A 21,862-nucleotide genomic window follows, 5' to 3' on the forward strand; every position below is an offset into this window, starting at 1 on the left:
GAATTCTCAGAATTTCATGTAAGTGCTTCTGTGTAATCTTGATGCTTTCTTGACTTTTCTCTTTGATTTTCTGGTTTCTTTTTCTTGTTGTTTTATACTGCCTGAAAGTTTTTTGCTGCTGTGCATGGGGTAGAAGGAGTGGGGCACTGACTGTATCAGTGAGCATGAACCTCTCAGCTAAAACTGGAGCATTTTACCCCCCTTTAGAGGTCTCGATCACTTCAGATAGGGTAAAGTGGAAGCAAGCTACTGTGTAATGCAGGTGCACACTCTTCTCTGGTAGCTGTTGTTATGTTGTATTCCTTTTGCTTTAATTCCAGCATATTCAGCTGACCTGTCATCTGTTTCTCCAACAAATTTAATAGGAACTTTAATCTGTGAAGCTAGTAATTCTTTCTGGAAATCCTGCTCTTCATAACTTCATGGCTTTGGCTTGGGTGGTTTACCTTGAGGTGGCTGTCGTAATTTCTGCTCCCAGCTGTCCTCCGTGATCTCTTGAGATTTCTGCCCCTGCTCCAGAAGGCCTCAGCTCCCCGAGCAGCTGCTGCATTGTTACTGTGCCGCACTGGAGTATTAGGCTAGCACGGAGTGTGTGCTGTGTAACCCTAACGCGCAGGGATGTCAGCTGTGGCATTTCAGCTGCCTCGTAAGTATCAGAGCTGTCCTTGCGGTGTGAGCAGGAATCTGAGAGAGGAGTAGGAACTAAACGATCTGTCCCAAGGTAAGTTTTGTTACAGCCCTGATTCCTTTTCAGTTGTTGTAGCTGCAAACCTCCCTCTTACATTCCTTCTTCCACTATTTGTTCCGTCTTCAGTTGAGTTTCTGGCCTTTGTCTTAAAAAACTTGAGCAGTCCTGGTCACGTAGAACTATTCTGGAAAAAAGTCTAATTAAATACTCAGCCAACCTATTTTGTCAAGTTTTACACAAAATCAGATTTTGAAAGGAAGGCTTCACGCTTTTTAAATCTTTCTCTTGATTCTTTGGATTCACAGAAACTCTCAAACAGGGAGAAAAAACTGTTCCTGGAAGTCCATTGTCATTAAGATGCTGGACTTGAATGTGTTCCCCTAAGGAAACAGAGAATCTTTTCAGAGTGGCTCAAGGCTAAAGAAGAGACACTTAAGATAAAAACTGTCAGCTTGCTACCATTTCTACCCCTTCGCCTTCCCCCCCCCCCCCCCCCCCCCCCCCCCAAGGAAATTAGCTATAAGCAAACGGTGCAATCTGATGGTTTCAAAAGATTTTGTAAACACTTTGATATTTTTTTTAAAAGGCCTAAATAAATGAAAACTACTCATAATTCCTTTTGGTTTAGATGTTGAACTTTAATTATCTTTCAGCTGCCATAAAAATGACTGGCTCTGAGGTGGGACTTCTGTTGCTGTTTGAAGGAATTATGTAACAGTGTCCTTTTGTCTGATAAAAGTAACCTCAAATCTGAAATGTGCCCTTTTTTTTTTTTTAAGTTGCCTATGGTGATAAACATGTCTCTTCCTTAGAATTAAATTCTGTATCATATTTCAGAGTCATAGGGTTACAAAAAACTTGTGCAAGATTTCCCAGGCAAATCGATGCGAATGTTATGTTGTGTGCAAGCACAATGAAGTGGGTGCATTTGCGATCTATTGATCTTTGCAGGTCAGTTTAACTGAACAGTGAATACATAACGGTGGTCCAGTGTTTCTGGATCTTTTGGGACTAACTATATATATATATATGCAGTAGAGATTAATTTTGCTGTGCTAATAGCACATAATTTCAGAATGCTCTGATGTGCAGCCAGTTTGATGCTATTCCTTTTTATGCTTCTATATACATAGAAACTTCAGATCAATGTATGGTATCTTCAAATTCCACTTGTACCAACTTGTTTCAAGCACATTCATTGTCTGAAATCTTGAAAAATGCAGTAGTTCTGTACAATGATAATGGAGACAGCTCTTTGGCCTTCATTTTGGCCTGACAGGAATTTCTACTTTGTTTACTGTGATAAATTCTAGTCCTGTAGAAGTGATATCTTTTTCTAGAATAAATCCAAATATATTCTAAAAAAATTCATCCACTGTTGAGATCTTGATTCTTAACAAAATACCCTCTGCTTCTACCATGATTCAAAGAGAGAGAATTTTGTTAAACAACTATTTAATGAAAATATTCTGCTTTCCTTGCTGGGAGTTTCTCATTTCATATGTATGCAAGTAAATACCTTTGTCTTATTAAAATTACCCTTTTATTAGTTTGCCATGTGCATTTTTAGTATATTATTTCTTCTGTTGGCTAACTATTCCTGTAAATAGATGTTTTCATAGTTCTGTTAAAAGCAATGCAGTTAGCTGCACGTCTACATTTCACTTGTAGACAGTTTTTCTTGTTTTCCTACTCAAAATCCGCAACATTGCGGGCATTTCAAGAGTAACAGGGATACTGTTATTCTGTCTATGCTGTTAGACTAGGTAATAGAAAATTAAAAAAAAAAAAAAACAAAGCAGAGAGAAATTTTCTGGATATCATTTATCAGATGAACCTGCTTATTTTGGTATTTGCAGAATTCCATGTTAGTCTTCAGGTATTTTTCTGTGAACTTTTCCTATTCTTGACACATTGAACAAGTAAATTGTTCACCAAAACCTAGTTGTACACTGGTTGAAACTTTATGTTAATTCATCTTGCAGTCGGCAAATTTTGAAAGTTAGAACTGCCTTGGAAATTAAATGTAATTCACAAAAGTTGTACCACCTTTTGTGTAAAAACTTAGTTAAACTAAAAAAGCTCTTTCATTTTTCTTTTAATTCAGCTGGTGAACTCATTCACACAGCTGTAGCTACGATTGATTTCCCAGATAAATATGAATGAAAGGTAATGAAAGTTACATTTTCCTCTGTGTAAACTGATATTTCAATACACAGCTACAAATACATTTGCCTCCTCTCTTTCTTTTTTATTAATTTATTTTGTAAATAAAATTCACCAGTTGCTTATGCCTAAAAGAAGAGTTCTACAATTTGCTGCCTCTGTATTGTCTGGAACAAGACAAGCCTCTTGCACTCTGCTCAGATGAATGCTTGAAACCTTTATCAGTAATATATTATCAGTGGTCTGAAAAGTCATATTTACAGGTAGTATCTGGGTTACTTTCCCTTGCAGCTCTGTTAAGCTTTTCAGTTTTGAAAAACCAAAAGGAGTGGTAACTGAAAAGCACATGTATTTGGTATGTTTACCAATATGTAAACTCTAGACTTATTTGGGGAGCCCTGGGCCTACTATCCTTTTTGTGGTCCTTCCAGTGTGCCTCACAAGACAACATTCATGTGAAGTGTGTCACTGTAGATATGTCAGTGTTTATAGGTATGTGTCTCTAGAAAGATACCTGTTAAGTATTAAAAGTATATTACTGGAGTTTTAGTCAATATCTTTAGCTATTTTCTGACCAGCTGCCTGCTTCAGCATTACAAACTAGCAGGTTGGAGAAAAAAAGATAAAAACACTCTCAAGATGTTATCAGTTGCTGGAAATTATATAGCTATGTTTTTATTTTGTTCTTATAAAACCAGTTTTTGTTCCATGTGCTAAATACTTAGTTTTGATTCATATGAAAATTGCTGTGTTTGAGGAGAGGTTAATGCTACACCTGAAGGTTTTTCATAATTAGAAACAAGAACATTTTCATGTCTTAAATTTTACTTTTCGTTAGGACTTGAGGAGGGAAACAGTATTGCAATTGATCCTCAAAGATTTGCTCAAATTTGTAAGTGCTAAAGGATTTTAAGTGAAGGCTTTTAATCCAGGTGAACTACTTACTTTAATGCATACAAATACCTAATGAAAGAATACTGATCAGCTTTCAGTTGGTAAAATGCATAAGTAGAAATCAACTAGCATGCTAAAAGATTCAGGTTGAAGCTAATTGCAGTGCAAAATAGTTTGATAACATTTTAATACTGAGTTTTGGTATTTTAATAGGCTCTTGTGTAATATTCAAACAGCTGAGCACAAGTAAGTAAATGCTAGTGGGAAAATATCCTATTATATAATATAAAATCATATTGTAACTAGCTTATTTGCTAAAAGCTACCATTCTAAAAGCTGAATCTTTTTTTGTATTATACAAAATGTTATCGTTTTATGTGTGTTACTGAGGAACAAATCAACTTTTACCGTTCTTGTTTCCTGTCACATTAAGGTGCATTTTTACCATACTGGTGTAGCAAGCTGTTCCTAATTTCATCTGAATGCTTATCACATGCTTCTGGCAACGTATGCTTAGGCAGGAGAGATTTTGACAAGAAAGCATGCGATTGCATGTTTAACAAGTCTTCAAACTTTGTTTTGAATTTCACCTTTAAAACAAAAAAGCATTGAAGTAGGCCTATTGTTTGAATAACCCTCCTCCATTAAGTACATGAATCTTTACCCCTCCAGGCTATGTTCATTTGCATTTTATCTCTGCCACTCTTCCACACTTTTATTTCACTCTTGACCCTGTTTCTAGGAGATGTGCGAGTAAGAAGTCGGGCAGGATTTGAAACAGAGAGAAGAGGTTCTCATCCATACATTGATTTCCGTATTTTTCACTGTAAGTATTTAAAAGCAGATAAATGACAAGTAAACAAAGGCTTCCATTAATTTTAACTACTGAGCCTCTAAAAATAAAGTTAGCAGCTTATATAGCAAGACCATTTTTTTATACTACTTAGGAAAATCTTTCCTGCTACTTCACTACCAAAAATAGAAGAGGAAAATCTTCACTGTTAAATTTTTGTTTTTAAAAATATAGTTTAAACTCATTGAATTCAGACCTGAATCCATATGGAAATGGATACTATCTTATATACAGCTACTGATGTGTGTGCCGAGTTCTTACTGGGCAGACACAATCTATTGAGAAGTATACTTTCCTGCTTTTATAAAGCAGCAGAAGGGTCTGGGCTCAGGGTGATGTTTGAAGAGAATTACAGTAGATGTCAATATTCTTGACCTCATCATAATCAATTAATATTACATTTACCCAAATGTGTAGCTAAGACTTAAATTTTTTTGGACCTAGACAAATCTTTACGAAAGATTAAAGTGTTATAAGAAAGCAGCAGACTAAATATTTTTGATTATGTATTTTAGGAAACGTTTTTTTCTCGGAAGTGTTACAAGAATATTTTTGGATAATTTCACTTTTTTTCTCTACATCTATATTGTTATAGCTAAATATGTCAGTAGTTGTTGTAATATAAAAACTTCAATAACTACTGAATCAATATGCAGCAAAAGTGCAGAGGATTTAAGTCTTCATTAAATTATGCCAATAATATTAATGTGTATTAGGTGTCATAAAGTATCTATACCAACATTTGTGTCAGCACAATTCCAAGTATTCTGAATGAAATGGAGAGATTTAGGAAAACTTATTTCATGGTAACAAGTGTGGTTGTTGTAATTACATTACTAATAAAAATGAGTGGCAGAAACTGGTCTAATTAATATTCTGATCTTAACTGAAGTTACTCTTTTTAAAAGTAGATCACTACTTGAATTTAAAACTTTTAAACTCTTAGTTTCATTGAAAAGTTAGTATCATAAAATAGGTGAGAAAACAAAGTTTGAAGAGTATGGTGTATCGTTTTTTTTTTCCAATAAAGAGGATAAGAATTCCATCTCAAGTCATGATAATTCTATTAAGTAGAATAATTCTCTGTAGAAATAGCATGCAATTTATGACTTACATAACTATGTCTTTTTGTGTGTGTGTGCATATATATATATATGTGGCATTTCATGCTGCTACAGGAGAATGCTAACAAAAACATTAAAAGAACTGTTAAAAGGCAGTCACGTATGGTACTATTGCTGTTGTCAAATTAACTGTATTTTCTGTGGTACTCATCATGCTGTTTCTTTCCATGCTGATGTCTGCATCAGGCATATCATGACTAATCAGGAAAAGGATTTTCACACCCTTTCTTCTTGCCCCTACTTGTTCAGGCCCAGGCACCAACTTTTAGCAACATCAACTGTGGTGTCTGATGACAGCAAAGAATGTTGCTAGGAGGCCCAAAAAATTCTTTGGCTATAACTTCCCTCTCAAGTCAGCTGCTGTGGCAGTTTTCATAGTTGCCATATTATAGTCAGATTTTTTTGTGCTTCAGGACTGTGGCCTGCTGTAGCATTGTTCTTTGATTTCAGACTCCTTTTACATTGTGGAGTTTCTTTCAAAGTCAGTAAGGAATTCAGCCCCATCTCTTACCGTATCACTAGTTTATCTATTAATTTACAGATTTTTTTATTTTTTTTTTTAATCAGTAAAATGTTTTCTTTTTCTCTGCAATGCTAACTGAGTCCCGATCAGTGTTTCATTAATTGTTTTAAGCAAAAGAGTGTGTATCGTACTGTCAGGCTGCGGGTAGAGAGAAGTTGTTGGAATCACATTTGACCTAATTTTTAGGTTATTCTCCCTGCCTTCCCCTGGTACCTCCAGAAGGAATTTAACACATAATACTACGTGGCTGAAAAATGTTCACCTCTCTGAGCAGTAGACAGCATGTGGGAGGAGCTGGCCAAGCCAGATGGCTCTTCATTGGGGCAAAAACCGGCCTGAAAAGGGTCTCTCCTGCAGCTGAAGCAGACTAAGCCATCTGAATATTGACTTTACCTCCCCTCCTCCCCACAGCTGCATACTGAACATCAGCATGGATAGGCTCGCTTCATGGTGTTTGGAAAGTTTCACTGTAACTGTCTTCTATCCACTAACTTTACTCTGTGGTTCCACATATTTTGCAGTGATCGTTGCTTACCTGTTTTTCAGATGACATACACTGGCTATCATTCACAGCGTTGAAGCGTTATTCCCATTTTGTATTCTGTTTAGCTAACTTCTGTTGTTTAGCATTATTTTCTCTTTTTGTCAATGTCTTTTTTGTGAAAAAGTTGAACATTTTTCAGTAAGTCCAGCTAATAATCTCCTGACCAATTCTCTTTTTCCATTATTTTATTAATAGACACTTAACCTGATATTTTATTAGTAGGTGTGAAGAGTACTGAATTTTAAATGCATTACTCATTATTTAAAAAAACAAACCAAACCAAACACAAAAAAAAAACTTGTTTCATAATGTTATTTTCACTTGCAACTTCAACTAGTGTTACCAAAGTAATGTTTGTTAGCATTTAGTTCTTAAGACCATTTCTGTTTCTTCTTAAGGATTATAAACTCAGTGTCTACATCTTCATCCCAGAGCTCTGTATCTGGCACATGAATATTCAGATTTCTAAATTGGCTAGAAGTATTCTCAATGGTAACTTCTTTCTAGGAAGTTAGATTTTAAAATGATTGTTGGAATAATGTCTTTGTTGCTAGAGATGGTGGCATGGGAGTCATATCTGAGGATTATTCAGTGCAGAATTTGTCTGATCATCAAACTAAGTTTGGGTGGTAGTTTTCCTCCTATAGTAGCCGTTATTCCAGAAGTCACATCTTTATAGCTAATTGCAGGAACTAGCCAGGAGGAGTAGCTCATTAAACAATTTTTTGTTTCAGCAAGACTGCTTCCCAATGAATGGGGAAAGTCAGGGTTGTATTCATGTTGGTTGGTAATTGGTTAACATTGGGACATCAGTTAGTTTTTCTGCTAGTGTGGTCTGTTGGTCGTGTCTGTGTGGGACCATGGGCATAACCTCAAGTTAGCAGCTAAAAGGTGCCATTTCTGGAGAGGAGAAAGCAGCCACGTAACTTTCTTCCTTGGAAGTAAACTTTTACCTTAAATATAATGGTCTGATTTTGTTCAGGGGATGTACGTATTTCACAGTTGCATAGTAAATTGCAGACACTTTAGTACTTTATTCAGTTGAATATAGAGCACTAGATCTACTTTTCCCTCCTCAGGTAACAAGGACTGTTTGGCCGTTTGTGGTCTGATGACCCAGCATGTACTGCTTTGTTTTCAGGGAAGTTACTGGAAAAGCGATTGCAGTGGTTATAACCACTCTTGCTCGCTACTGGTTTACAAATAGACTGTAGTTAACATGATTATTTTTAAATTGTTTTTTACATTACCGAAAATATCACAGATAGTAATTCAGTCTGCAGTGTTGACAGAATATGTTGATAAAAGCTAATGCAAAACAAAATCTTTGGTAGAAGAATTGGTAAATGGCAGTATAAAAATATTCCCTTTTTCAGAGATAGCAAGCCAGCAATAAAATTTTAGGTTTTATATTTTTTTGCTATTGAGAGGTTGTCAGTAATACCTATTGTTTTTATATGCATATGTCTCTGTGTGTATATGTATATACAGACATGCTCTTAAGAGATTTTGATTGTTTGTGAGGATTTTCTAGTATGCACAAACAAAAGAATATATAATGTGCCCTAATCACTCCCTGTTTCACCTGAAAAAAAAAAAAAGTCAGCAAATGTGCTCAGTATTGTGTACAGTATGTTATAGTGAGGAAGTGAAACCAAAATGAATAAAGCGAAGCTAAAGTGAACAATTAAGATAACAGCAAAAATATTGGGAAGTGTCTTATGCAGATACAAGTTTAATGCTCTCAAACTTCCTTTTTAGGAAAGGGCTGTTGGATGTAGTCTGGAAGAACCAGATAAAAACCAAATACTTCGGTTTTGTGGAGAGGAAACATTTTTTTCTTCTTGCCTTTCCTGTTGTATCTGCACCAGAATAGATAAGATCTTGTCAAAAGGTTTTTAGAATTCTCTTGTGCCACTTGAGTCTGGGCATGCTTCTGTGGGGAGATGGTGGTGTTGCCAACACGTGTGGCTCTATTTTGTGTTTTATAGGTAACTGAATATGTCACATCTGTGAGTTAAAAGATCTTAGAAAGATGAAAGGTTTTTTTGAGTTAATTGGCATGATTCTGTAAACATTTAGTAATGACTCAATTTCGGTTCAAATTCATGCTTGCATCCAGTATGGTGCTTCACATAGGAGAGAAAATGATGTGATGGGAACTGAAGTCTGCATTGAGACTTAGATGATGGTTCTCTTTAGTTGTGTATGGAGCCTTTTTAGCAGGGAAAGAAAGGAAGAGCTTTGGTGATTTTTTTTTTTTTTTAATAGGTGATGGATAAATCTAATTCTCTTTAAGAGTGCAAACACATGGAGAAATTCCAGAGTTTCTTTGGTATAGAGCTTTCAGACTGTTTACTTGGAAATTTCATTTCTTGGAACACTTTACATGCTACTTTGGGATCTGGCAAATATGTCAGCAACTACTGTTCTTAGTGTTTCGAACTTCCTAGTTTTTCACTCACAAATCATTGGAAAAGGTTTACCTTGGACAGTGAATTTAGACTTCCCTTGGGTGAGAGTCCAGAAGTGAAAGAAGAGAGAGAAGAGTTCAAAACCAAATTGTCTGCCTTAAGTTGGGAAATCTTTGTGTAACAATATCTGATCTTGCTTTTGACAATACCATCTAGAGGTTGAGATAAAAAGAGCATAGTCCAGATGAAGTTGAATGCCCTTTTCTGTTTCGAGAAAATAGAGGAATTGCCTAGCTGAATCTGGATAGGACTAATTGTCTTGTTCAGCAGTCTACTGTGAAGAAGGGTGAGTTTCACAATGCATAATGTCATGCAAGATTTCTGTGTGGTCATAGGTTGAATGAAGTGTTTGTTTCCCTGTGAAAATACCAGCACTGCAGAGTGAAAATCTTGTACTGAAGAGATTTCTCTAAAAGCTGCATTTTTGTGAAAGATTAATTCTGAAACTGTAATCTAATTATTCACAATCCAGATTATTCAAATAAATTGTTTTCCTCAATGTGAGAGAAATTTTGACTTCAGTTTAGTGCGGAGAGTGCAGTCACACAAGGGGAAGTCACAGAAAATGTCCTAAATACAACTTTGGCCAAAGGAAAACAGGGAAGATGAACTTGAAGTGAAAAGTGAGCTTGGTTAAGGGAGATTTCAGGGTAGAAGCTTCCAATTGAGAATACAGAACAGATCCCGCCCCCCAACTTCCCCCCTGTTTTTTCTTTTGCTATCCTAGAATGTTATTTATGTTATTTTACCTATAATTTCTTCAAGATTATGTAAAACAGCATGTGTGCTCTAGAGTCTTGCACTGGTACAGCCCACTCGGTGTTTTATTGCTGAGGTAAATTTGACTTTAGATACAGCCACATTCTAGTTTTTTTTTTTTTCTTTTCTTTTGAACCTCTTCAATGTGTTTCTTCTCCAAGTAGCTTTTTTTGAAAGGTTTTGTGTTTGTGTTTTTTTTTTTTTGTTTTGTTTTGTGGTTTGGTTTTTTTTTTTTTTTTGGTCATGCTGGACAATTTGGCATAAAGTATGTGAGAGCTCCTTTGTTTTTGTCTCTGCTCTCAGTTGACTTCTGTATTGACAGTCATAGAGACTCTTAAGGGATATTCTTTTTCTGTCAACCATGATGTGTGGTTATTTTTGAACTATTCTTTCATTTCTGGGGGAGAAAATCAGCCAAAAATGATTACTTGCAGGTTCTGTCACTCCATTGCTGTAGAACTGAAGATTTCTAGAACGTCAGAGAATGGTGTTTGGAAGACATCAAGAAAAAGATTTGGTGATGATCTGGAATATATTATCCTTTGTTTGGGAACCATTATGTGTTGAGTACTTGTTCAAGAGCATCAGTATCTTGATTAACACAGCATAACACATTTTTGCAAGGGATATATGCGTATTCAGATGATATTCCTCTAAATATTTTGCCTCAGTAAGGTTTGTTAGTTCACACGATGCTGTTGTGAGCTATAGATAGGCCTTGCCAGTGGGTGAAATCAGGTAAAAAAAAGTATACAACTGCAGGATTGCTGGAGTTATGATTTGGTAAATTGGTAGGGAAAGAATACGTCTTGTATAGACTGTTCCCTAGTCCCAAGATAATTGCATAACGTTATGCAGTCGAGCACAGGAATGGCATCGTTCAGTTTTACTTAATTTTGTATCCTTCCTGAGGTGTTTACAGAAATATTAAGAGGAGCCAAAATGCAAGAGTTACAGGAGTAGAATCCTTTAGATACCTTTTCACAGTGTTTTCTTTACACTTTTGCTGCTGTGTAATAATTTCTCTCAAATTAGCTCTTCCTTGAGCAGAGAATTGGACCAAAGGATTTTCAGGAGTCTCTTCTGTCACTTCCAACCTAAATTATTCTATTCTTCTGCGGTTCTGTACTTTGCTAGGGCAGTATTTAATTCTGTAGGAATCTTCAGGAAAGGAGTTATCTGTGGTGATGGTGATCCATGAGGGAGGATCTGTTGTTTTTATTAGAGTTGTAGTACTACTAGAGTTTCTTGAAACTTAACAAATTTTTCTGGTTCCACTCAGTCAGAAGACACTTGCAAAAGCCATGTTTGTTTACCTCATCCTTAACCCACAGCGTATTTTCTGGTGATTACTGTTATTTGGAAAGACATGTATGAATGTGTATATAAATGCATGTATATTATACATTAAAAAAAAACCAAAACAGTCTGGCTTAATTTTTTCTTTTGAGCAGGAGAGGGGGTATAGTGCCTTACAGTGATACTAAGCAGGGCTTCAGAGTGGTTCTAAGGATGACAGGAAGTATAATAAGGTAATTTAGACACCAGTAGTCTTCATATGTAACTTTAAATCCTTGCTGAAATTATATGTTTCAGATGAACTTGTATATATAACTTCAGTACTGAATGGCTTAAAGGTACTCTAAAACGTGAATCGTGAGTGGAAAACTTAGAGGAGCTAAATAACAGAACTTAAAATATATTTTTTTAAATGTATGTGGATCTAATATGCATTTCTTAATGGTTTGATTGGTATAGATGTGACATAAGAATGCTTATGGGTCCCTCTAGTGGTGTGAAATGCTAGGTAATACTTTAAAATTATTGAAACAGAAAATTATTTGTATCCTGGAAAGCGTTAGAAATATGGTTATAATTGGCATGTGAAACTGAGTATTTTTTTCAAACACCTATATTTACAGGTAGTGGAAACTTTCAGATACTGTGCCAGGTTTGGTGATTTTACACAGGTATCTGCTGTGTAAAAATGGTAAGTGTGCAGTTGGATTTTAATATGGAAAAAATGTGAGAGATTACTTCCGTGAAAAGAAGAGTTGTCTGAATTTCTTGAAAAAACTCCTCTAGTGGACCTACACACCTTAAACTTCAGGTTTCATGTTCAGACATAAAGAACTATCCTCAAAATGGTTTTTGTTTGTTTCCTTGTTTTGAAATTCCTTTTTCTGTTGGTGTCAGTGATATCTGAGATACTCAGTTAAGCTTTTTCTATTGGTAATAGCAAAATTCAGTTGTTTTTATCAGGGATAATTTCTTATTTACCTTTTGGGCTGTGGCAGGGAAGAAATGGAGCTATAGTTCTTACGCTTGGATAGCCATCAGAGTCTGCGGGTCTTTATCTTTGCATTAAAAGAAAATTGCAGCATTTTGCTAGGATTTAAGGGGTTTATTAATAAAAAAAATAAACCAAATGAAAATTAAGTTGTCATTCTTTATGTTATGTCCTTACTATGCAAAAGATGAAAAAGTTCTGAGAATAAATATATCAGTATATTATGATTTTGTGATTGTCACATGTCTTTACTTTGTATTTTTATTTCAGCATGAGAAAAATATTTAATATCCCTGTGAAATATGAGAAAATTTTGTAGGTTTTCATGAAGTACAACATACTTAAAAGATTGAGAGTGGGAAGAGGGATTAAAATAAGTGTCTTGGAATACAGATGAAATCTTTTGCATGAAGACAACTTGCATTATTTTCTTGCTGTATATGCATAACATTAGCAAAATAACTGATGTTAGTAAACAGAATTACTCATTTTTTTCTTGATTTTAGAGAGGCATTTTTAATTTATATCAGCATCTGTCTTAAGAGGCTTAGAAACAAGAATATAATAATTTTAATAAAAAAATAAATTGGAAGTAACAAATACTTTGGATGATATTCTACCTTTAAGCAGGGCATGAAGAGTTAAGGGAAAGAGAATATAATAGGAGAGCCCTGTTGACTAGGTACAGAGGCCTACAGTTTCAGGCTTCTGGTTCCTTCCATCGAAGGCACTTCTGAATGCTGTAGCTTTTTTCTTAACAGGTCCAGCATCCTGACTTTGCTTTCATGCCGTTTCAGTTCTCAAGACTGTGAATGTCATATATTCATTTATTTCCTCATTCTAATTTGTCCTTAAACTGTCCTTATCTCTTAAGAGCAAATGGTCACTACTGGATATGAGAAGCATTTAGCACACTGAAAGCTCCAAATCAAATGAAGGATGTTTGGGCTGGCAGGAGGGATAGTTTTGCAATATGCTTTTTCTTGAGCCAATGTAATGCACTCTTCACTCTTCACCTTTTTCTTTCTATTACAAATACATAATTGAACCTTGCTTTGGTAGGGTCTCTGAAATTAGCATCTCGTTTCGTGACTCATGATAGAAGAGGATGGGCTGACATTCTCTTATTAATCATGCATATAAAGGGAATGAATTTTCCCTTTGTGCCAGGAGGGAAATACCAAGTTTCCATTGCACAACTATCATCCAGTTTACCAGTCCTTCCCATTAACTTCTCTTTGCTGGTCTGTCAGAACCACAAAGTGGTTGATTTTTGTATCCTTCATAATAATTTATCTGTGAGGAAAAGGAAACCGCAAGCTATCAGTGTTCTTGTGGCTGAAGAACCTATCTTTTTTTTAATTTTTCCCCCCCTCTTCCTTGAAAGCTAGCTATTTTCTTTTTCAGCCTCCCTTTTAAATTAATTGCTTGTCAAACCTCCACATCTGACTCACCTATTCTGAATTGTCCTGTAGGAAACGTTTGTTAGAGCGAGCAATTTACTTTTTGGGTTGGTATAGTCCCCGTGAATTAGGTGTTCTGGAACTGCAGAGGGCTGGTAGCGCTCAAAATAACTCCTCATTTGGAAGTTAATCTGACCAGTGCAGATCTAAAGGATGAGACCTTTGATCAAGCCATTACTACCTAAGAGGCTCTACAGGCGGGATAAATAGCAGTTCGGAGGGAAGAGCAGAGCCCTGCCCCTGGGGAGGAGGCACCAGCCCAGGCTGGGGGCTGACCAGCAGGAAAGCAGCTTGGCAGAAAAGGACTTGGGGCTGCCGGGGGACACCAGGCTGACCATGAGCCAGCACCGTGCCCCTGCGGCAGGGAAGGTGAACGGTGCCCTGGGCTGCATTGGGAGGAGCGCTGCCAGCAGGTTGAGGGGGGCGATCCTGCCCCTCTGCTCAGCACTACTGAGGCAACACCTTGAGTCCTGTGTCCAAGTCTTAACTGCCCGGTACACAAGAGAGGTGGGCATGCTGGAGAGTCCAACAAAGAGTCGGGAAGATGATTAAGGGGCTGATGAGGAAGGACTGAGAGAGCTGGGACTGTTCAGCCTGGAGATGAAAAGGCTCAGGGGATCTCATCAATGTACATAAATACCTGAAGGGAGGGTGCAAAGAAGTCACAGCCAGGCTCCTTCCAGTGGTGCCCAGTGCCAGGACCAGAGGCAACGGGCACACACTGAAGCACAGGAGGTTCCCTCTGAACATCAGGAAACACTTTTTCATTGTGAGGTGACCAAGCACTGGCACAAGCTGCCCTGAGAGGTTTAGGAGTCTCCATCCTTGGAGATATTCAAAACCATCCGGACACAGTCCTGGGCAGTGTGGTCTAGGTGGCCCTGCCTGAGCAGAGGAGGTGGACAGATGAGCTCCAGAGGTCCCGTCCAACCTCAACCATTCTGTGATTCTGTAATTGCAGCATTGCTGCCAGGAAAGCTGGAATGAAGTATGCTTTGTTGTTTGTTGGAATTACATCAGCTGGAGCAGGGATCTTTTGTTTTTCTTCTTTTTTTTTTTTTTTTTTTTTTTTTTAAATAAGGGGGAGAAAAAAGTCAGATTAATGTGTAAGAGTAGTGGTTTATGGACTATACAAATTGATGATAATGTAGAGAGTGTAAAAATATTTTTAAGATTAATGCCTCAATAGCATATTGCAAAGTAAAGAGGAATGACTGTTCAACCTCACAGGAAACTGAGTAATTAATTTGCCTCTGTACCCACCTCATCATCAGAAAAAATACTGAAGCAAAACCCTGTGCAACCCCCCTAAATGACTTACGAACACAAATAGAGGTGGAACACAGGTCTACACTGCCAAAGCATCACATTTCTGTGTTCGGTTGTGTGTTTCGCTGACAAAAGCTGTTGTTCTGCTTGTATTACCCACATTGTTCCTTTTTGCCAAAGATTAATGGGTGGCATCTGTGGCAGTGAGACTTATTTGTAGCATGACAATAAAAGTAGGGTTTTGTTAACTCTTGGTAATAAGTACTCTTTCATAGATCTAGAAAACTGTCTGTACTTCCAGAAGAGTGCTGATTTCTTCTAGCTAAATAATTTGTTTTATTGAGATTTAGTGAAGTTCTTGGATTTTGTATGTGACCTTGTGGACATTTTAGATCATTTTATGACCTAAAGATACCCATTTCACATTATTTTATTTCAAACCTAACGAGTTCTGTTCTGAAATCTGGATTTTAAGGGACTGGATTAAGATTGAGGGGGGGAAAAACTTCTTACCCAAAGTCTGTTTTCCATTAACAGGGGCAGCTGTGTTGCTCCCTGCTTCTCTGCTCTGCAGACTGGCAGCGCTCAGACTGTATCCTCATGTTAATGAACATGGTTAGAAATATTGGCAAGAGGAATGCAGCATTACAGAATCTGTGTATTTGCCTGCTGTATGTGTAAATGTTGCTTTCTAAGCAATCTTTATCATATGTGGTACACCTGCTTACATAACTGGGATATATAGGTGCCAGTGTCTTCAGAGGAAGTGCCCTTGGCCTTAAGTGTGATGACTTGAAGAAAGCTATTTCACGTGAGGTTGTCTGGGTTAGCCCTTTGAAACTGATGGGAGCTTCAGTATCTTGATGAAGTGTTTCAGGCATGTCTGAAAGAATGTTCCAGTTTGTGTCAATTTGATCTTGGTTAGTGCAGACTGTTGATGTGAAACATTGCTGCATTTGGTTAGATATTGTATTTTTGTGCAATTGTCAGTTCTGTTCAGAGGCATTTTATTAGTGTAGATTGGAAATTAATATATTAACAAGTCAATGTAGAACAGAAAGTACATTGGAACTTCTGCAGGCAGAAGAATTTATATGGATAAAGATTTGTCTTACGTAGAATTAAACTGCTTCCACTAGAAATCACTGAGGTTTTTAACTGAGGTTGTTAATAAGGCCATACCTTCCCCTGTAAAATATTTTAGACTGACTTTAAGAACAAAAATTGTAATTGCTTACTTCACCAGTTTCTAATGTGCCTTGGAAGGGCAAGAGGTCTATTCTGCAAAGTTGGGCTCACATTGGTTTTGAAGAACTGCATTTTTGGAAAAAAGCATGTTTGTATTGACTTCCTTACTTCAAGCCTTTTTTGTATATATTTCTTTTTTTTAACGTAAGTCACTTCAGGTGAAATGAAGGTCTATCAAGATTATTGACTGTCTGTTGGTTACGTGTAACTGCTGTGTGCTGAAAAGAAAGTAAAGGCCAAGTTTGGCCTTATATATTTCAGAATGAAAATATATGCACTGTTGGAAAGAAACTATAGCCACGCATAGTTTGATCTTCAGGCTTCTAAAATGCTTCAAGCATATCAAGTGGAATTGAACATCAACTGCCATCAATCATTTGAATAAACCAGTTATTAATAGTAAATGGGAATATTTGTATTAATCTTTGAAAACAGGCTAAAACAATGTTCTGTAGTGCTTTCAGTATACTGGGAAAAGGAATTACATATGCTGTGAAAGTAAATGGTGGTACTTGTTTGGCAGAGGAGAGGTTCTGAGCATAATTATCTGCAAAAGCACCAAAATCACTTGTGTGTGTTTAAAACTTTGCCAATACAGATAAGAGAATTTCAGAGCTTTAAGATCCCTGTAAAAGTTATTTATATGTGCTCAAAACCTACCTGTAACTCCTGCATCAACATACAATTACTGATACTCTCTTGCTGGTGTACGTATCTTCTGTGATTCTCTAGGGACGTGGATTGGATGTGTATACGTAAGAGCGGTTTTACAAAAAGTTGTTTGCAGTACTCTGTGCGTGTCTTTACACAATTCCCATAGTATTTCTGTCCTTTCAGTAATAGAGTTCCTTAAAAATAAAAGTTTCATCTGTGATTTAAATACTTGTTTTTCTTCGCAGGATGCTTACACAGAAAACTTTTTCTAAGCCATTGCTCTGTACTTACTATTAATAAAAATACCTGTATTTTTAGATGAAACATTTGATACACAAAAAAATTGCATCACCTTTGTCATACTAAACTTCCCTCAACAGTCTTTTTGGTAAAGGTTTTTTAGAGACAGTATTTATTTTCTTGTTTTTTTTGTAGCAAATTCTGAAATCGAGGTGTCTGTGTCTGCGAGAAATGTGAGAAGGTTGCTTAGTTTCCAGCGATACCTGAGATCTTCCCGTTTTTTCCGTGGTATCACTGTTCCAAATTCTTCAAACATTTTAGATGATGATTATAATGGACAAGCGAAGGTTGGTTGCTTGATTTTTATTTTAAGTACATTTTTTAAAATGTTTGCTAGTATATAACTATATCTCATGTTAAAAGTGCAACCAAATGCAGATTTTAAGCGTGTTTTTTTTTTGTGTGTGTGTGTGGTTTTTTTTGTGTGTGTGTATATATATGTATAGATCTTAATAAAGTCCAGCCAAAATTACATGGTTTCTAACAAACTCCTTTAGCACCCACAAGTTTACTGGGATGATTTTTGGCATATGTGGCTAGCATTTGCTGGTGTGGTGGTGGTGTCGTGTTTTTTTTTTTTTTTTTTTTTTCCAATAACTAGAGACTGGAGGATGCACTTTAATCATTGAAGAAAAAGTGAAGAAAGGGAAATGTATCTGTATTTAAGAGATGGAATGTTGCAATTTGGACAGCTATTTCTTCCCCCTCTTTCATTTTTGGTTTAACCTCACTAATGAACATCTGGGAGAGTGACAACCTGCTACTGAAAACTCAATAAAATGCAGTAAATGGATTTATCAGAAGATTATTATGCCAAACTGACTTCCTTTGATAGGCAGTTCTTTTAGAAAAGGAAAATACGATAGTGATAATACGCCTGTGCTGCGGGAAGGCAGATCCTGGGAAGACGGGCAGGATTAGGAGAACAGGTAATTGGATGAAAGGCTAGTGTGATGGGGATAGGGTGGCTAGTGCTGGCGGGGGCCAAGCAGCCAAACGATACTCAGGTTATTCCAGACCCCAGAGGCGGGGTGTCGTCTTCCTGATTGCATGTAGTGCCTTGTGTCGGTCAGAAAAGGAAGGTTCTTACAATACAACGAACGTATCCATGCTGAACATGACCAGGCTGTGGCACAGGAAGAATCTGGTAGCCCAGAGGATGGATTTTAAGAATGTACATTTAATCTAATAGTAAAAAGATCTTGTTAATGTTCTTGTTTCTTCTGGTTAGTGGAGTTTTAGTGGCTGGTGGAGAAAAGCTAGAACGTATAATCGGACCACAAAAGAGCTCTACCAGTCTAATGAGGATAGGAGGAGGGAAGTATCTGTCGTGAAATGTGCTGGATAAAGGTAGAGACTGCTGAACTCGGAGAGCTCAAGTGCTGTTTGCTGTTCTTGTTCATCCCTGTGGCTGGGAGAGCAGTTCACGTGGAGCAGCTGTGCAGAAGTGCCAGTGCAGTAAGGTGCAAAGTCAAAAGCCGGTTTCTTAAAGAAATCAGAAGCTTTGCTTTCATGTCTCCAAGTATCTAGATATTATTTGCCTTCTATAAATAACAGGGGGAAGAGAGAAAGCAAGGTAAAGGATCACACAGATATTAATTTACTAACTAGCTTCAAAAATTAAAGTGGAAAAAGTCTGAATACAGAGTCATTCCGTCATACTGTGTTCCCATTTTTAACCTAATTGCTTTAAATTGTGTCTTACTTCTTTTAAGAAATTCACTAAAGGATGAAGGGAAAAATCTCCTTTTTCCATTTTTTAAATTTGTAATATGTATTTTAAAGTTTTACAGTTATCAGATATTTAATTATTCTTTTAATACTGCTTTTTTGCATGTAGGAATCCTACAACTTGCATCTGTCTTTGAAATCTTAGAGACTCCTCTGGGCGACGGGAAGATAGGCATATACTGAGAAAAAAAATGACAACTTTTGTGTTTTCTTTCAGTGCATGCTGGAGAAGGTTGGAAATTGGAATTTTGATATTTTTCTTTTTGATAGACTGACAAATGGTGAGTTTATTTTTGCTATTTCATTTGTGTTTTATCTCTTAGCATAACTTAACTATCACTCTTGTGTTGCAGTGTGTGATTGCTTGTTCACTAGAAAAGCACAAATTTCATCAGGTAGTAGTTTTTGATTTAATAGTATTTAATCTAAATCCTTTTTTGCCTAGTCACTCTGTTAAAATACTGTTACTGTCGGTACTGATAATAATGATTTGTAGAAGAGGCCCTTCTTGTACTTTGTAGGTTGCTGTTATCTCTTAGTAATTTGAAGTAGTAGTTTGATATAAATTAACAAATAATTTTGCTAACTTAGTGTTTTTTTTTGTTTTGTTTTGTTTTTTTTTTTTTTAAATACAAAGGGCTGGTTGCTTGTATGGTTGTGTCCAAAGGGTCATTTATATTGAAAAAATATTTTTCTGATAAAGTTAGATAGAACAGTTCTATGACTTTGCAGTACGATAAGAAGGCATGTTGGTATGAATGCATTGTAATTACGACATAATAGAATACCTAGAGAATAAGGAATTGAGCTGACAGTAGCTTGCACAAAGTAGAAAGAGGAGGAGAATGTTATGGTTAGTTCTGTGTACCCACTACAAATAGTGGTAGAAACTACAGAAGTAGCTGTTTTTTTTTAAAAAAAAAAAGTCTAAATCAAAATATTGTTTAAGTTACGGATAGACAGTTAGAAAAGAGATCTGTAAATGTGCTGTGAAGGAGGAAGGAGGGTTGCTGCAGTGGGTAGGGTGAAGTTTTGTGTTAAAATTGCAGCAGTGGAAGCTCAATTTTGAATAGAATGGAAGAAGGAGATGAGCAAGTCCAGCATCCCAGTGACATTTGTGCCATTGTGGGAAGCGAATGGAGGGCAGCTCTTGTATGTTTTGCATCAGTCAAATGGAGTTGGTAGCACAGATGCAGTCAGAGTGTTTAAAGTTGGCAGAAGGGGAAATGTGGCATCGAAAGGTGATTTTCTCTCCTGTTTTGTTGACGAGGTGCTTGGCTTAATCTACTGTAAAAGTAGTATCCTCACAGTTTGATTTAATTACAGAAAATAGATAGAAAAAATGAAAACAGGATTTTTTTAAAATAAAATTTTGATAAACTTTAGGCCAGGTAACTAGGTAACTGAAGGAGGAAAAAGCTATGTGTGCAAGTTAACTTGTTTGTAAGTGTAGTTTATTTTGGATTAGTTTATCAGGTGGGAGTAATCAGAAGTCGTTCTTATAAGAGGCCTTCTCTACCTTTTAAATATGCTTTTTTCAAATACGTTTTAGATAATACTGGTACAGCTTCTATTAGGGAAGCCTTCCTATGCCATCCATTTTGCATCCTAATTTAGTCATTTTAGGACATTTTGAACAGGCAGTCTTGCTCTTGAAAGTTTGTAAGGGGAGAATGCTCTCTATAAAACTCTGCTTGATGAGCTGCCCTGGACGAGCTTGTGAGAAAATTACTCAGTAAATGTTGGAAGAATTGCCTATCTTCTTGTGAGGAAGTGGCATGTACGTGCAAATGCATTAAGCCTAGAAATAAGTTAGATTTAGCAGAAATCATTGTCTTTTGTTACCTCAGTTTCTGTCTGTGACAGGCTCTTAAATTCCTGCTAAGTGAAGACTGTCAGAGTCTGTGTACCAAAATTGAGTGTCCTGCCACTACATACTGTTTGCAGAGTAAATAATGGGCAAGCTATTTATCTCTCTCTTACAGTTTTACTTGTTTTACCGCTACAAGTGATTATGATATTATAGCTATGAGTAGGTGAAGTATATTGTAAGCTTGTAACAGTATACGTTTCCTAGAGAAACTTAAAACTTCCACAGTTCTGGGTGAAATAAGGAGTAGTTTAGCAAAATACATGATGAAAATGAGAGATAGCATATGTACAATGTATGCTAATTGATAGTGCTAGCTTTTTTTCTCTGCCAGGTTATTTTTGTATTCAGTTTTAAGCTGTATGTCTGTGATACGTTGCATCATGGTATTTATGAAGTTGAATGCTGTTGTAACAGGTTTGAACATTGAAACCTGTTGCTTTTTTAATGTTCAGTAACATTTTCCTCCTGTCAGCTGACAGTGGACAATTGGTGAATGCATTATAATTATGCAAAACCTCTGGTGGTTACTAGAGGAGATAGCTAATGGAATCTTGTCATGCAGTAAGATTTAAATATTTATCATAAATTGGTAAATTTGCTTGTATGTTGTTTGAAATAATACATTTATTATGAAAGAGTCACTGATTTCATGGCTTCAAATGAATTAGTATTTTCATCTTATTTTTAGGAAACAGTCTAGTCAGCTTAACCTTTCATCTGTTTAATCTTCATGGACTAATTGAACACTTCCAGTTAGATACGATGAAACTTCGTAGATTTTTGGGTAAATACAGCTTTTTATTATGATGAATATTGCTGTTTATCCGCATTTTTATACCTGAACTGAAGTGCTGGTTGCAGTTTAGCAATAAGGTTTGAAAAGTACTGATGCAGTCCAGATTGTCCCAATCAGTATAATTTAAATCACTGTACAATCTGTCAAAGTTTCTATGAGTGTAAAAATCTCCATGTTAAATCCAAACATGTATTAACAAGTTTAGTAGCTTGT

General features: G+C 36.4%; 1 protein-coding gene across 2 annotated transcripts in view; it reads left to right on the forward strand.

Annotated features, from left to right (window-relative positions):
* PDE7A (phosphodiesterase 7A) overlaps positions 1–21,862 on the forward strand; it is a 95,049-nt gene that overhangs the window by 61,318 nt on the left and 11,869 nt on the right. Inside the window, exons 4-7 of one of the 2 annotated variants that reach the window (XM_032996185.2) lie at positions 4,491–4,574; positions 17,385–17,536; positions 19,198–19,261; positions 21,542–21,637. In XM_032996185.2, the coding sequence (XP_032852076.2) occupies positions 4,491–4,574; positions 17,385–17,536; positions 19,198–19,261; positions 21,542–21,637 (396 nt within the window). The remainder of the gene's footprint in view (positions 1–4,490; positions 4,575–17,384; positions 17,537–19,197; positions 19,262–21,541; positions 21,638–21,862) is intronic. The other variant, XM_042786164.1, reaches the window with a different exon arrangement.

This window comes from Tyto alba, unplaced genomic scaffold (assembly GCF_018691265.1).
Source record: "Tyto alba isolate M040663 unplaced genomic scaffold, T.alba_DEE_v4.0 Super-Scaffold_9, whole genome shotgun sequence".
Lineage (NCBI taxonomy): Eukaryota > Metazoa > Chordata > Aves > Strigiformes > Tytonidae > Tyto > Tyto alba.